This window comes from Pteropus alecto, unplaced genomic scaffold (assembly GCF_000325575.1).
Source record: "Pteropus alecto unplaced genomic scaffold, ASM32557v1 scaffold34, whole genome shotgun sequence".
In the NCBI taxonomy this organism is placed as follows: Eukaryota; Metazoa; Chordata; class Mammalia; order Chiroptera; family Pteropodidae; genus Pteropus; species Pteropus alecto.
In genome coordinates, this window is record NW_006435763.1 from 4,569,636 (window position 1) to 4,585,507 (window position 15,872).

At 46.7% G+C, this 15,872-nt stretch overlaps 1 protein-coding gene across 1 annotated transcript in view; it reads right to left on the minus strand.

The window, feature by feature from the left end:
- The window catches only part of MYH11 (myosin heavy chain 11), a 116,344-nt gene that overhangs the window by 68,942 nt on the left and 31,530 nt on the right, over nt 1-15,872 (minus strand). The window contains exon 5 of the mRNA XM_006910906.3: nt 14,946-15,102. Coding sequence (XP_006910968.1) covers nt 14,946-15,102 — 157 coding nt within the window. The remainder of the gene's footprint in view (nt 1-14,945; nt 15,103-15,872) is intronic.

A 15,872-nucleotide genomic window follows, 5' to 3' on the forward strand; every position in this document is an offset into this window, starting at 1 on the left:
CATTGTACTACAATCCTAGAAAATGAATACAGTCACACGCCAGTAAGTGGCAGGCCGGGACTCAAGCCCGGCGTCTGCACGACCCGAAAGCTCTTGCTTTTTGCTATGGCGTTGCTTTGCCTTCCTCGGGTAACCCACACTCGGGCACCGGTGGCACTTCCTTCCAGGATGAAAACAGGGAGACAGCAACAGACCTTCCATCTCCTCGCCACACTGAGAGCCGGAAGTTGGGCAGTCGGCGGCACCCCTCCTGAGGGCGGGAAGCATGCAGGGAGGCAGGGTGCACTGTCACAGCCACCGGCTCCTTGTACTGGAACTGAAGCAATGTGGATGCCTGTGCCTCCAACTTCCGCCCAGAGGAACAGAGCGAACAGGAAAACAGTTAAAAACTGATTCCGGAACAGCCAAAGTGGAAAAAGTGTGGAAGAACCAAGACCCTGTGATCAGAACCCAGGCAGAGGGAGAAGCCCTGGGGCTGGCCCAGACAACCTCCACTATTTTAAGGAACGGTTTTGAGACTGACAGACGGATGGGCTATCTTGATTCCTCTGCTTTCGGGAGAGAGGGAGGCTTTCCCAGCAGCCTTGAGAAGGCAGGGCCCAGAGCATACGCTCACAAGGTTTATGGGGTCAGATGCTTGTCCTGCGGCCTTTCCTCGCAGGTCCCCAGGAGAGGGAGAAGACTCCAGGGGAAGGGTTGGAGGCTGCCAGGGTGGCTACATGCTGGGGGCAGCCGGGGGACCTGTGGTTTGAGACATTCCCATCGGAAACACACCATCTCCAAGCGTGGGAAGCTAACGCAGCTCTGGTTACGGACAGGAGAAGGGCTCGGTGTGGGTACCGCTCGCTGACCCGTATGGAGCCCGGGAGACCGATTTCCTGGGCTTTCTGAGTCCTTCCTGAGCCTGAGCTTGCACCTCACACAAGAGAGCCGAGTGCTCTGAATGTGCAAAGCAGTCCCCCAACCCAGCTTTTGCACACACTGTTTCTTCTGCCCAAAGCATCCTCTCCACTATTTCTCTCCCTGCCTAATCCATTCTCTTTTTATTTCTTTTTTATCATTGAGGTAAAATTCATGTACCATAAAATGAACCATGTAAAAGCAAACAATTCAGTGGCAGGTAGAACGTTCGCCATGTTGTGCAGCTGACTCCTCTATCTAGTACCAAAATATTCATGTCGGCCCCAAATAAAACCCTACACCCATTAAGCAGTCACCCTTCATTGCTCATTCCTCATAACCCTGGCAAACACCAATCAGCTTTCTGTCCCTCTCGATTTACCTATTCCAGACATTTCACACAAATACAATAATATATGGCCTTTTGCGTCTGGCTGCTTTCACTGACCATGATGTTTTTGAAGTTCGTCTCTGTTATGTTTCAGAACTTCATTCTTTTTTAGGGCTGAATAAGCGATTATGTGGAGAAACCACATTTTGGGTATCCACGGATGGGCACTCGGGTTGTATCTCTCGGTTGGCAGTTGTGAATAGTGCTGCTATGAATATTCAAGTACAAGTTTTTGGTTGAGGACCTGTTTTCAATTCTTTTGGGTACATAAGCTAATCTATTCATGAAATGTCATCTTTAGAGTCACCTCCTTGATAATACTTTCTCTGACTCCAAACCTCCCTAGTGCTAAGTTGGGGGCCTTTCTCCTGCATGCCCCCTCCCGAGCTGCCACGAGTCGTGCACTGCCTAACTCTAGGGGGGACCATTGACCTTGGTCACTGTAGATCTGCACACTTATTACAACAGTCCCCCAGTAGATGGAGAAAAAGTGGCTTGAGAAAGGGGTGGCTTTTTCTAATGCTATAAACGTGTCATGTGGCCTAGTGGTGGCCCTGATTCTCATCATCCAATTGTTCCCTCCACTGTCGCACTTAAGCTCACTGAGATCACTGTTTAACCTCAATACTTTTTAGGGAAGAAACGTACAGATTATTTGGAATGGTAATGGATCATTTATCCACAATATAACAGGCAGAGTTTTTCTGTTCCATCTCAGGAAAAATTATGTACTTTACATTATTTATAATAGCCAAAAAGCAAAAGCAATAAAAATGTCCAGCTGGTAAACGGATAAGCAAATTGGGGTCCATCCACACAGCGGAGTATTACTCAGCCATGAAAAGGAATGAAGCACTGACAGAGGATGAACGTGGATGAACCTTGAAGACAGTATGCTAACTGAAAGAAGCCAGACACAAAGGACCACATATTGTATCATTCATTCCATTTGTACCAAGTGTCCGAAATAGGCAAATCTATAGAGACAGAAAGTAGATTAGTAATGGCCTTTACTTGGGGGTGGAAATGAAAAGTGACTACAAATGAGCACGAGATTTCTTTTCGGGGTGACAGAAATACAAAACTAGATTGTGGTGATAAGTGCAGTACCCTGTACATTCACAGATAACCAGAGAATTATATACTTAAAATGGATTAATTTATGGTATAAAAATTATACCACGATAAAGCTTTTTAAAAAAAGTACGTTAATTTTATACCATTTCCGAATCAAGAGATCTGACTTCTTAAACTTCGCACAGATCTACTAGTTTCCCAACAGTTACAAAACTGCTTGTAATGCTTGTCCTCTTAGCCCATGAGCTCCTGAAGGTCAAGGGCTGTGCCTGATCCCAGATACCAGGAATAATGCGTTTGATGCATAGCAGACACTCAGTAAATGCTTGATTTCTCTCTCTGTCTCTCTCTCTCTGTCTCTCTCTCTCTGTCTCTCTCTCTCTGTCTCTCTCTCTCTCTCTGTCTCTCTGTCTCTCTCTCTCTCTGGCAACTGAGATAGAAGCAATGGTAAACCCTTTTTCCTGTATGCACTTATTCACTCAGCAAACAAGTTGTGAGGCCCTACTGTGTGCAAGGAAACACAAAGGTCACTGAGACCTACTTAGTCGCTGCTTTTGAGAGGCTTATGATCCAACGTGAGAGTCAGACAGGCAAAGCGGTGACTGCAAGATGTGAGCGATGCTATGATAGCCATGTGCCCGAGTGCTATACAAGGTACAGCTGATCTTGATGCTCCCTAAGAGACAGGAAGTCTTCTCCGCTGAGATGACAGCGGAGCCGCCTTGAGAAGGATGCGTAGGAATCCCTAGGGAGAGACACTGAGGAGGCAGAGCATCCCGAGAAGAGGGCCTGGGATGGCAGGTCAGAGGTGGGGAAAAAACTGACAGATGACAGAGCTGGAGCCCAGGGGTGGCCTCCAGCATCGCCTCCGTCTGGCTCAGGCTCCCAGCCAAGAGGCCGGGGCCCGTGTTATTTCACACCCCATCCCTAAACGTGCCTGCCTCCCTCCTCTCCCTCTCTCCGGACTGGGAGTCCGCCTTGGATGTGCAAGTCTGCATGTGGGCTGCCTGAAGGGATAAAAGGCTCTGTGAGGCCCTCCCCCATGGCAGGCCCCAACTCTCAGGAGACTTCAGTTCCCCACAGAGCAGCTATTTCGGCCCCATCCCAAACACCAGCTCATGGTTTATGGCTAGGGAGCCAGAGGCCTGCAGGCTGACCATAAAAGGAGAAAATCGAACAGACTCGGGCTCACTGCTTCTCTTCCTTCCTTCCCATGCCAGGCTGCTGTGGGACCTGGCGAGTGAGCGAGTGAGAGAGCGAGCGCATGCCAAGCTCACGTCCCCACAGGTCAGCACGGAACAAAGGACACAGCCTCCACTGTGTGCAGAAAGTGACTCCCTACCTAATGCCTCATTGGAGGGCAGATGCCAAAGTTCCAGACCCAAGGGGAACGTCAGTGCTGGGCCTCGACCATGGGCCCTTGACAGATGACAACTAACACCTGCTGCGCCTGCCCTGCCCAGGCACCGTGCTCCCCGCACACTGCCCCGCACCTGGGGCAGGCACAGGTATTATCCTCACGGGACAAACGAAGGAACTGAGGCACAGGGAAGCTGGCGCACTGGCAGAGCTGGGTCTTGAACCCAGCCAAAGAGCCCATGCCCTAACCACCTTCTCTTTTCCCAGCCCTCCTCCCTCCACCCTCCTCCCCGAGCAGAGTTGGGTAGGAAGAGATTCTGGGTAAGCAGAGATCCTCAGGGCGTGTGTTGGACCCCAAGAGGAACTTTCCAGACCCACATGAGGCTCTGGCATCTTTAACAGCAGAGCGGGCAGTTTAGGCAGTACTGGGGAAGGCAGGGCCAGTGCTCTGGTGGCCTCCTGGGCCTCAGCCCCACCTCCCACAGTCTCCCTCCTTGTCTCTGCACCGGTCCCACAGCCTCATGGATCCATCTCCGCTCCCTCGTGAGGCCCACATACTACCTCCCAAAGCTTCCCCTGCCCTTGCAGCCTAGGACAGGCCCCTAGGGGTCCACCTTAAAGCTCCCCATGGATGCCCCCTCATAGCACATGCAGTTGTGGGATGATGTGATTAATAGCTGCCCTCTGCCCATAGACTGTACCCCTCTTTCCAGCACCCCCCCCGCCCCCGCCACCACAGTGGGGCCTCGTTTAACGCTGTTGAATAAAAAAGGAACAGGGAGCCAGATTCGCTCTGAGGCTGGAGCATGTGTATTCCATGAGGAACACGCTGTCACCAAGTGTCAGCTGGAGCTTCTCAAATCCCCTCCCTAAAGCATGTCTGCCTCTTCAACTCAATATTTACTGCTTATTATAAAAGATCAATTTCCCTTAGCTCTCTCCCATCCACATGAGATACCTTTGATGGTCCATGAATACTCACTAGAATCAGATAGACCTTTACCCTTCCTTATTTCCTGCCAAAGAACATGAGCTTCTCATGATGACTCTGAGCGCCAAGCCGCTCCTCCCAGGGCCTCCACGAGGACCGAGCCAGACAGACAGAGCCACCGCCACCTCTCACCTCCATCTCCAAGAGGCAGAGACACGTGCAAGCAACCTGTCCCCTGTCTGGGGACCCACTGTAGGAATGCAGTCTCTGGAGCAAAATGCCTTGGAGCTTCCTGGTTCCAGCTCTCAGGCCACTCAGAGCATCGGTTTCCTTACCAGGAAAATAGCAATAATAACTCACACCTTTCGAGGACGTGAAAATGATAAAATTCCGAGACTGGATATACAAAGAGCTTAAAATGACCCATGGCACATAAAAGAGCTCAACAATTGCTGTTACGATCACCACCATTGCCATCTTCACTGTCATCTAAAATAGGGAGCCAGTGAAGTGGTTACAGATGGCAGCAATTTTGTGCCAGGACGACAGGGGTTTAGGCCAAGTTCAACCCTTTCCAATGATTAGGCCTATACCAGTCCCTTTGCCTTTGGGGGCCTTGGTTTCCTCATCTGAGAAAAGCGGGTAACAGAACTACACTAGCTACCACACTGCCTCTAAGGGGAGACAAAACATTTCGAGGGCAGCCAGAGGTGATGTCTCCAGGTTTTTGCGCTTGGAGCCTCAGTTTCTTCAATCCGTCAAATGGGGAGGCTGTCCTGCAGGGTGCCAGCGAGGGCCGAGCAATGCGGGCCCGAACAGCGAGCCCAGTGGACATCAGTGCCCTTCTTCTCTGCCAAGTCTGTAGAGCCAGCCCCGCAGGGCCTTTCGACCAACCACGACCAGACAGAGGGATACGAGGGACATGGGATACAGCTGAGGGTGGGAACTCTCAAAGCATAGTTTGGACCCTCCCACCTCCCAAAGCCTCTTCAGCTTGGAGAGGGTTCAGCCAAAGCCTGAGCAGATAAAGGCCAGAGGACTATTGTTTCTTTTTTAATCCCCTGAGAGTGGTCATTTGGTGCTAATTAGGTGAGGACAAAACACTCCAGCCTCTGTCTTGAAAGGGTGACAAATCCTGATGGCTCCTCTCAGCAGATCAGAATGAAATCTTATCTGCCTTTCGCACCCCGGGGACCCATGGAGGGGTGGCGGGGATCCACAGCGGTTTCTGTCAGGAAAGCCTTAGTTGCTGCTTCCCCCACTTTCATCACGTTACTATACCAAAGTCAACCAGCTCCAGCTCTGAGGGCTGAGCCTTCCACACCCTGAGACCTGCAGGAGTAAAGAGCCTTCCGTGGGAGAGCAGAACTGTGCATCGGCTTATCATCACCTACTGAATAGGCAACCCTTAGGCTTTGGAGTCAGATAAACCAAGTTCAAGTCTGGCTCTGACCTTCAGCGAGTTTACCTCTTGAGCCTCAGTTTCCCCAGCTATAAAATGGGGCTAATAATAGCGCCTGCCTCCAGCACTGGATTATCTGATGAGTCATGTAAACACAGGCCCACAGGCACAGACACACAAAGGAAGGAGGGGAAAATAAAGAAACAGCTCAACAGTATTTTGCTCTTTCCTAAAAACCATCAAGGTAAATGTAATAGGAAAAATTGAAACTTTGTTGGCTTTACTGACTTTATAATTTAGTGTTGTTTTTATTCTGGATTACATATGCAGGCACCATAATAGTTTCGGGGCTTCCTTTTAAAAGTCCTAATCTGATCTGTCTGCCTCCTAGGTTTGTGTGAAGGTTTAACTGAGAATATTCCTGTAAAGCCCTGAGCATACAGGAAGCGCACAATAAAATCCACTATCATCATTATCACTTCTTTGGAAAAGAAGGTACGAGAGAATTTCCATAGAAGGGTAGTGGGGTAGACACATGCATTTAGGGCTCCTCCCTCCCCAAACCTTACTAAAGTGACAGTAAAGGGATTTTTCAAAAACATGAACCAGATCAAATGAACAGGAGAGGAGGGAACAGCAACTCAACCCTGGAATCCAGAAAACCAATATGAATGAGGACAGTCCCCAAAAAGGAGAAGTCGAAGATGGAGGTGGGGACAGCTGAGCAGCAGCCCAATTTCACCACAGAATCCCCTGCCCCAGCCCAAACCTCAGTAACTGGCAGTGCCAGCGGCTTCCGTTAGAGGGGGTGAAGGAGAACGTAAAAACACAAGGACTGGTCAAAAGTCTGAGCAGCTGCTGAACTCTCTGGGGATCTTCTACACTCCCTGAGGCCGAGCGACTCCCCGTCCCACAGCCCACAGGAGGAGGCAGATTTTGTCTCTGGAGAGCGTTAAATAGAGAGCCTCTATCCTGCAGGGAGGCGGGCACCAGGGACAATATGGAAAGAAGGAGGATACTGGGCAAGTTTCATTCCACAGTTTGAAACCCTTAGCTTCTTCTTAACTAGACTCTCAGAATGATGGTAGACAGATCTTTAACCTCCAGACAGAAGACTGCACAAGTCTTCTCTGAAGAATCCGATCAGCCCAAAGAAAAATGACTAAACGGTCTATCAGAAGTGCCCCCAATGGAATGGCCAAGCTCCATCATACTATAGCCAAGCTGGTCATCAGCAAGCTCCTCCTACAAGCATGGAGCTTCCATCACCTTTGTGGGGCCCATGGATTAAAGCATCTCAGACAAATGGACAGCCAAGAATCACCAGACATCTGAAGAAAGCCACTAACATGACAGACAGAAGTTACAAACAAACAGAAAAGCATGCACCTTGGAGGAAAAAGAGACTAGACATGGAGAGGTATCTTCCAGAAAAAAAGGATATCATGTCACACGGAAAAAAAATATTCAGAAAACAAAACAGAGTTCTAAGAAATTAAAAAAAAAATGATATCAGAAATTAAAAACTCAATAAAAGGGTTGTAAGATAAAGTTGAAGTATCTGCCCAGAAAATAGAATGAAAAAGATAAGAGAAAGAGATGAAAATTATGAGAACAGTCCAGGAGTTCCATTATTGAAATAAGACTTCTAGAAAAACAGAGGACACAGAGAGAAATCAGTCACCAAGGAAGCAATTCACAAAAATTTCCCAAAATTTAGGGGCATGAGTTTACAGATTAAAGGGATCCACTAAGTCTCCAGCACAATGGATGATAACAGATGCACGAAAAATCACATCATCATGAACGGGGAGAAAGAAAAGTTTAAAAGCTTCCAGAGAAGTAAAAAACCAAAAAAAACCCCAGAAAACTCAAACTGATCACACACAAAGGATTAAGAATCAGATTGCCTTCTAATCTTCACAAAAATGAAGCTGAAGCTAGAAGGCAATGAAGCAACACCTTAACAATTCTGATAGAAAACTTATTTCTTATTTAAAATTTTAAACCCAGCTAAACTATCTCTTACATATTAGAGAAGCACCAAGTTTTTCAGATATACAAGATCTCAATTTGCCTCATATACATCTTTTCTTGAGCAGTTACTAGAGAAGGTGCTCTATTTAAACAAAAGAGTAAACAAGGAAGAAGACATCAAACTAGGAAACAAAGACTTTGCCGTGAGAGCACTGAAGGGCATTCCAAGGATAAGGAAGATCCCGGATGGCGGCTACCCGACACAGGAGGTCCCCAGGGCAGGTCAGACAGTGCCAGGAGCAACTGCCTTCAAGGAGAGGATGTCAACAGGATCCCCAACACATATCTGGACATATTAAAAGGAGAGTAACACAGTTAGAAGGAGAATCGGGAGTCGAATTAGTGACTACACAGAAAACCAAGTTTAAAAAAAGGCAATTACTAGCTTCAGGGAAAGAATAAATTGTATAGGCAAAGTAATCATGAGACAGCAGAGCTCAGCTGTGAACAGCATCTGCACAGTCATAATAATGTAAACTTGGAATACAGACTTCATCAAAGTTAATATAAAACTGTATTGGAAGTCTACGAGATGTGTGTGTGTGTGTGTGTGTGTGTGTGTGTGTGTGTGTGTGTGTGTGTGTGTGTGTATTTGGAGGAGGCAGTAAGGGCAAAGCAAGAGGGTGAGTGAGCTAAATTCTCATCTTCTGTGATGAAAAGTCAATAAGTAATGCCTAAAACAAAAAATTAAGGTATCAGCAATATAATCAAGTTGTTTAGAGATTACGGAGGTGAAAACCAAAAAGTCAGTTAAAAGGGTTGATAATGGAGAAGGGAGAATTAGAGAAGCAAAGAGGGCTATTTTTTCAAACAAGCCTTGAGGAATTATTTGACTTTAAACTATCTCCATGCACACTTTTAATAAAAACTAAAAAGGGAACAAGGAATCCTTCTAGACACAGACATGGAACACTCTAGCAAAGTGTAAAACAGTGCATATGGAATGCTACCTTTGGAGGTGGAAAACATATGTATCTGCATAAATGTGCAAAAAATTCTCTAGAAGAATACCTAATAAACTAGAAACCACGTTTGTCTCTGGAGTGGTGAACTAGGTAGGGGTCTGATGCACAAGGGCTAAAGGGAGAATTTTCACCTTTTTAATTTGAATGTATCATCTCTCCAAAAGCAAACAAAAAAGCATGGGGAAATTTTAAACGATAAACGCAATTTATACATACACATATATAAGATGCATTTTTAAATGCCTACTTCTCTCACCCACTTCACCCCCAAGGGGTTTGGTTGCCTTTTGGGAGGGGGGTGTCCCAGTATGATGTCTTAGAAAGAACCTCCCATATTCCCACCTCCCCTGAGGCAACAAAGGGCTGAGCCTGGAGCACTGAGCTCCCTACTAGATCTGCAAGTGAGCACCCTCAGACTGCTCCTGCCATCCCCCGCACTCATGCTTTACTGTTCTCAGCAGGCATTCCGTGCCAGCTCCCCTTTCCCACCTTAGGAAACCACCCTTCGAGGCTTGTAGAGCCCTGCCCACTCAGACAACCAGCACCACCTCCCCTGACCCAGGTCAGTTCTTTACTTTAAACAACTAATCTTCGTTTATCGACAAATATTAACTAAGGGCTACCACATGGCAGGTACCAGGAAATGTGCTGGAGAGACGATGATGAACAGGCAGGCAAGGATGATATCCCAGAGTTTATGGGTCCTTAAGAGTCCACATGACACATTTTAAATGTTTCATTCTACATTCAGTGAATGTGTTATCCATCCCTCCCCAGACACATCTCGTTACACCCCGTCTTGTTCCACAAAGGACATGAGAAGGAAGCCACAGCTCCGAGCTTTACCTCTCCAACACACAGGAAGCTCACTGTGGATTCCAGCAGAGTAACTTTATAGCCTGGTACAGGGACACCCCTCAATGGAGTCACAAGCTGGGCCAGAACTGGGCCATTCCTTTGCCAGAACTGAATTTCCAGTTTATAGATTTAAAAAATTCTTTTTCCGCCAGCTTACATTTTCTCCATGATTTTTTTTTTCGAGATATTTTTCCACTGCAGTCTATCATCGCAAGTTTGCCAGAAAGCATTGAGTAATGAAAAATGAATGCATAATGTAGCAGCTGTTAATTACCATTCGAACTAAATAAAACGTTTATCATTTAATAACATCCAAAAGCATGATGTAAGTGGAAAGTTACATTCTTTTCTTATTTGTGCTCAAGGTTGTCATTTTTTCTTAAGGTTTAAAACGTGTCAACATTTCTAAGTAATTTTGTATTTCACTAATAATTTTGTGTTAAAACATAGAGCCTAAAAGGAATGAAATGCATTAACGCAGGGGTCCTTGCCATCAAGTGTAACATCGCCCCACAGCTGGGAGGTTGTCCAGGGAGCAAGAGTTATCACAACGGAAAACGATGTGCCGATGTGCCGTTGAGTCGACCACTTAGGAATCAGACCCCAAAGGCATCCTTCTCTGGTTTGTACCACCGCCTCCTGACCGACACGGTGGTTTTGCTGTGCTGGTTACTGAGTGTCAACATCCGCCATCATGACACAAACACAAAACGCAGCAGCTGATCTGCAGAACTGTCCATGTCCCTGAAGGTGAAGCGTGGTATGGTCAGTGAGCTTGGAAAGGCCATGAAATAGTCAGGTGGACTCATGACCGGATGCCAGAGTTACCATGAACAGTAACACCCTGGGCCCGCAAGAGACTGTGCGGACACTGAAGGAGTGAAAGACAACTTTGGGGAAAACTGGTGACCCCTCCAGCAAGTCTGTAAAAATTTTCCTCTACCCCAGGCTGCAGAAATCAAGAGTGACATGAAGAATGCTGGACTATGCCCTCACATGATTTTGTCCAGAAAAAAAAAAAGGCCAAAAAAACCCAAAAAACCAAAAAAACAAAAAAAACCCTGAATTAATTTTGTACTCAATCGAAGAATTAGCATCTACTTGCAATTACAACCAAATTACTATTGCACGTAAGATGAAATAAACCTATGTTCACAATTTGCAATGTCATTTTTTAAGCCCAGTCAAAACTCCATCCCCCTCCACCTTACTATCAATAGTAAAAGCTTTGGTCCCTGTTTTAAGTGACCTTTTTTTTCTGGAACCAGTTATTTTCAGATCGTCAAAATCTCCTTCATCTCATGCCATTAAGCTCAGAGTATGAAAGGCTGCATACCAAGGATGTTAATGGAGGTGATCTCTGGGTGATAGAATTATAGGTATACTCTCTTTTGCTTTATATATCTTTATATATATATATATACACACACACACACACACACACACACACACATATATATATACATACATATATACATATATATTTCAGGATGAACATATAATACTAAAGTTTTTAAAAAGTTACACATATATATTTAAAGAGCACTATGACAGTGCTTCCCTGTCACTCCCAAATCTCTTTTACTAATAAAATCTTATTTCATTCTGGTATTTAGATAAAATGTGCTTTGTTGGAGCTCCTTCAGCTCTGGGAAAGAACCAGGAGTAGTCCAAACTGATCATGAACATGCTAAGTCCCCTTTGCCAACAATTGGTTTAGAGGTTGACATGGGACCAAGTTTTAGCCAATGAGACATAAGGGGATACCTGCTGAGGAGTTTCTGATTGAGAGGGAGAGAGAGAGAGGGAGGGAGGGAGAAAGAGAATAGGAAAAGAACTTAACCCTCCACTTCCTTCATGCTTTTGGATATTATCACATGAGGATGTGATGCCTAGAGCTATGGCTGCCATCTTGTAACCATGAGGAAGAAGCCAAGAAAATTCCAAAGAAGTCTGTTTTTGAGCTGCTGAATTAACCCTGAAATCATCCACGTTCAGACTTCTTGTCGTGTGAGGTAATAAATTCCTACTACTTAAGCCACTTTAATTGGTCGCTATGTTTCTTTGTGATGTTCAGCTTCACAAAGGTGTGTGAACCACCATTTTACAGTTTTCCATCAAGAGAGACCACAAATGGTTTTTTTTTTTTTTTTTTTTGCAAAGACACATAACTATCTCCAAGAGCTATCACTGTATGACCTGAGATTGTGTCTCTACAACCCTCCTTGCAAGGCTCCATCTGCTGGTCTTAGGAGTAATAGAGTGGGGTCCAGCTTGGGTCAGACCCGCGGGGTTTGGCTAACTCTGTCAGTAACTTGGGGCACTTGTACCTGAGGCCCTCTACCTCGGAGGGTATCTCCTAGGCTCACCTGGATCCCTGCTCAGGAGTTCCCAGAGCGGGAATCCTTGATTCCCAACTGAGAACTCAGGGTCCTAGGGGTTGCAAAGTCGAACACAGGGGCTGGGCAGTTAACGCGAATGAGCACACCAGGCCAAGTGAGGACGAGGGAGCTGCAGCACTCACACCCCCTCCAAAGTAGCAACTGACATGTGGGAGCACAGGCCCAGTGCTGCCAGATGTTCTGAAATTTTCTAAACAACCTAGACATCTGGATTTTTGTTAAGCTACCGTCTCCCAATGTTTAAAAGCTGGTGACTAATTCAGGTGTCCCTGAAACTCCACGTGGACCAAACCGAACTTATCCGAGAGCTAGATCCAGCCTCCCGGCTGCCAGTTTGCAATCTCTGGACTGTTCACACTGAACAATCGTGTTAACACTTGTGTACAGCTTTAAAATGGCCAGCGCCCTTTTCTGCTCCCTCTCACTGTGTGCAAGGACAGAAGGGCTACCCCCTAAACCCAGAGCCATTTACAGGAAAGAAAATCTTCTTGCCGCTCCCCAAAGATCGATGACACCGGGCTGGGTGCTGCCCTTTTCATCGTGTACCCAAGAACACGTAATGAAGAAAGCAACTGCTCAACTCTGCCGAGGCCAAGGGACTTGCTGAGAGGGGACCCCGCACGTTGAACAGGAAAAGCTCACCGTTTAGAGATGCCCCGGTTTCTCTGTCCTGGCCGCACTGGCTAGGACTTCTAGTACGACGCCGAATAGAGGCAGTGAAAGGGACAGCCTTACCCTGTTGCTCGTCTTAGAGGGGAAGCATGGACTTTCACTACTAAGTATGACGTTAGATGTAGGCTTTTTGTAGAGGCCTTTTATCAGGTTGATGAAGTTCCCCTCTATTCCTAGTGTTCTGAGAGTTTTGATCGTGAACGGACATTGAATTTTTTCAAGTGTTTTCTCTGCACCGATTAATATGGTGATGGGTTTTTTCTTCTTTACACTGTTATATGGACTGATTTTTGGATAATGAACCAGGCTTGTGTCCCTGGGAGAGTTCCATCTGGGCAGGGCCTGGGTTTCCAGACACTTCAGAGACGCAGTTGCCTCTGTAACAAAGTGGAAACACCAACCCTACCTCACAGAATTGTGCTGAAAATTAAAGAGTGAATGTATTCTGTGTATGTGTCGAACGGGACTGTGGACCCAAAGTCCTATTCAAATAGAGGCTGAGAAGAAACCCTACAACAACTTTTCAACAATTCTACTTTTCAAGCTTTTTCCACACCAGGCACTGCATGAAGCATGGTAAGTACCCTAGTTCCATGTGTCCTAAAGTGTGGTGAGGTGATTTTAAGTGCCTCTCAGGTTAATAATTTTTATTTAAATAATTATATATTCTTTTCAATGTGCATTAGAAAAAAATATATAGCTGTCATGTCCAACATCTGATTTCATGTACAATGACATACTAGCTTACCTTTAGTGAGTTTTTACTAAGTTCCGGGCATTGTTCTAAGCACTTTATACTCAATAGTTCATTCAATCTTCACATCAGCCCTGGACGGTAGGTCACAGTTATTATAATCCTCTCTTACAATTAAGAAAACAGAGGCACAGAGAGGGTAAGTAGCTTGCTCAGGGTCACACAGCGAGGGAGCAGCAGGGCTGGGATGTGAACACAGGCAGTCCTGTCCTAGGATTTACGCTCTAAACTAACACAGTGTACTACCATTTTTCGCTTAGTCTGAAATAGATTCTGGGGGAGGCAACTTATAAGAAAAATATTAAGTTAATAAGGATGTAATTTATATGAGGTTTAGTAATAGGAAAAACTGATGTCAGAATAGCAGTTACTCTGGGGAGTGTTGAAGAGGTGTTACTGGGAATAAGGTATGAGGAAACGTTCTGGAAATATTTTACGTCTCGGCCTGGGGGGTGATTATAAGATTGTAGACATGTAAAAATTAATTTGGGGCTGGATATTTTAAATTTGTATACTTTACACACTCTACCGTGTTTTGCCTCCATGAAGCTTAATAATAATAATAATAATACATAAACATGGAAGGAACGTGTAAAGGTTTTTAGCTTGGAAAAGCCTGCGTTACAGTCTTCACAGCAAGCTGCAAGATGGATACTATCACTCCCTTTTAATGGATGAAGAAACTGAGGCTGGAGGGGAGAAGACATCTGCCCACAATCTCACAGGGAGTGAGTGACGGTTGGTTGCAAATCCAGAGCTGGCTCAGCCCCAGGCCTGGTACCACTCTCTGTCCTTCCAAGGTGACAGCATTATACCATTTCCAGGCAGCTGGCCGGGCCTGGGCCTCGGGCAGCCAGAGGCGCTGAGCGCTGGAGCTGGAGAGGGCCCATGCCCGTATTTGCCCAGGCTCTCCACTCTCCCTCACCCTCCCGGGGCCACGAACACAGATGTTCAGCTGGCTTTTTCCCTTTTTCAGTCACAGCTCTCCTGTCGCCCAGAACTGCCTGCCAAACTCCACATTCTTGGCGAGAACTGTAGGCAGGCAGGACAAGAGGGGTCTGGGCACAGCAAGCAGGCTCCAGAGGTGGCTCTAAGACCCTCGGTGGGCTCCCCAAAGGGCACTCCCCAGCTGGAGAGGCCCTGGCCAGGTGTCCCGTGTGCCCGTCGCAGGCCCCGCGCACCCCCAGGCCGGCTCACCTTGCAGCATGCTCCGGTAGGCTGTGTCCGCGATGGCATAGATGTGGGGCGGCATCTCGTGCCTCTTCTTGCCCTTGTACATTTCGACGATCTTCTCCGAGTAGATGGGCAGTTGCTTGTAGGGATTGATCACCACGCAGAAGAGGCCGGAGTACGTCTGCCAAATGGAGAACCCAAGCTTACTTCCAGAACGTGGCAGGGAGGAGAGCTTGGGTGCCCTGCCCACGGGACCCCGGCCTGCTAATGCCCACCACAGCCTGCACTGACCCAGGCTACTGTGGACATCTTCCTGCTCCATCCTCACGGTAGCACTGTCGGACATACACATTCGTATTCTCACTCCAGAGATGGGGAAACTGAGGCTCAGAGTCCTGGTGGGAACCCCGTGGCATTACTGATATGCCATGTATGGGGGAGAGAAGGGACACCTATGTCATAGTTTATAATTGTGTATTTAAAACAGCTCTGGGTTCAGAGCCCAGCTCCACGACTACCTGTCACTTCACCTCTCTGAGCCTCAAAGGCTTAAATTTACTTAAAAGCTACCATTTACTGAGCACGTCCTTTGTGCTGGCCATGGACCTAAACGCCTCACCGGCATCTTCTTACTTGATCTTCGTATCTATCCACAATTTCTCTGCTGCCCATTTGACAGGTGAGGAAACTGAGGCTTGGTGAAGCTGTCACCAGGCCACACAGCTGGTGGGAAATTCAGAACTAGAAATTACAACCGTTTACCCCAGATCTCATACTCTTGACCATTAACCAAGTACCCCTCCCCCATCTATAAGACGAAGATAAACACAACTGTCCCTAGAAAGGAACGGTAGTGACACCTGCTCCAACACGGATGACCCCTGAAAGCCTTATGCTGAATGACAGAAGCCAGTCACGAAAGGCGACATATACTAAGATGCCCTTTCTGTG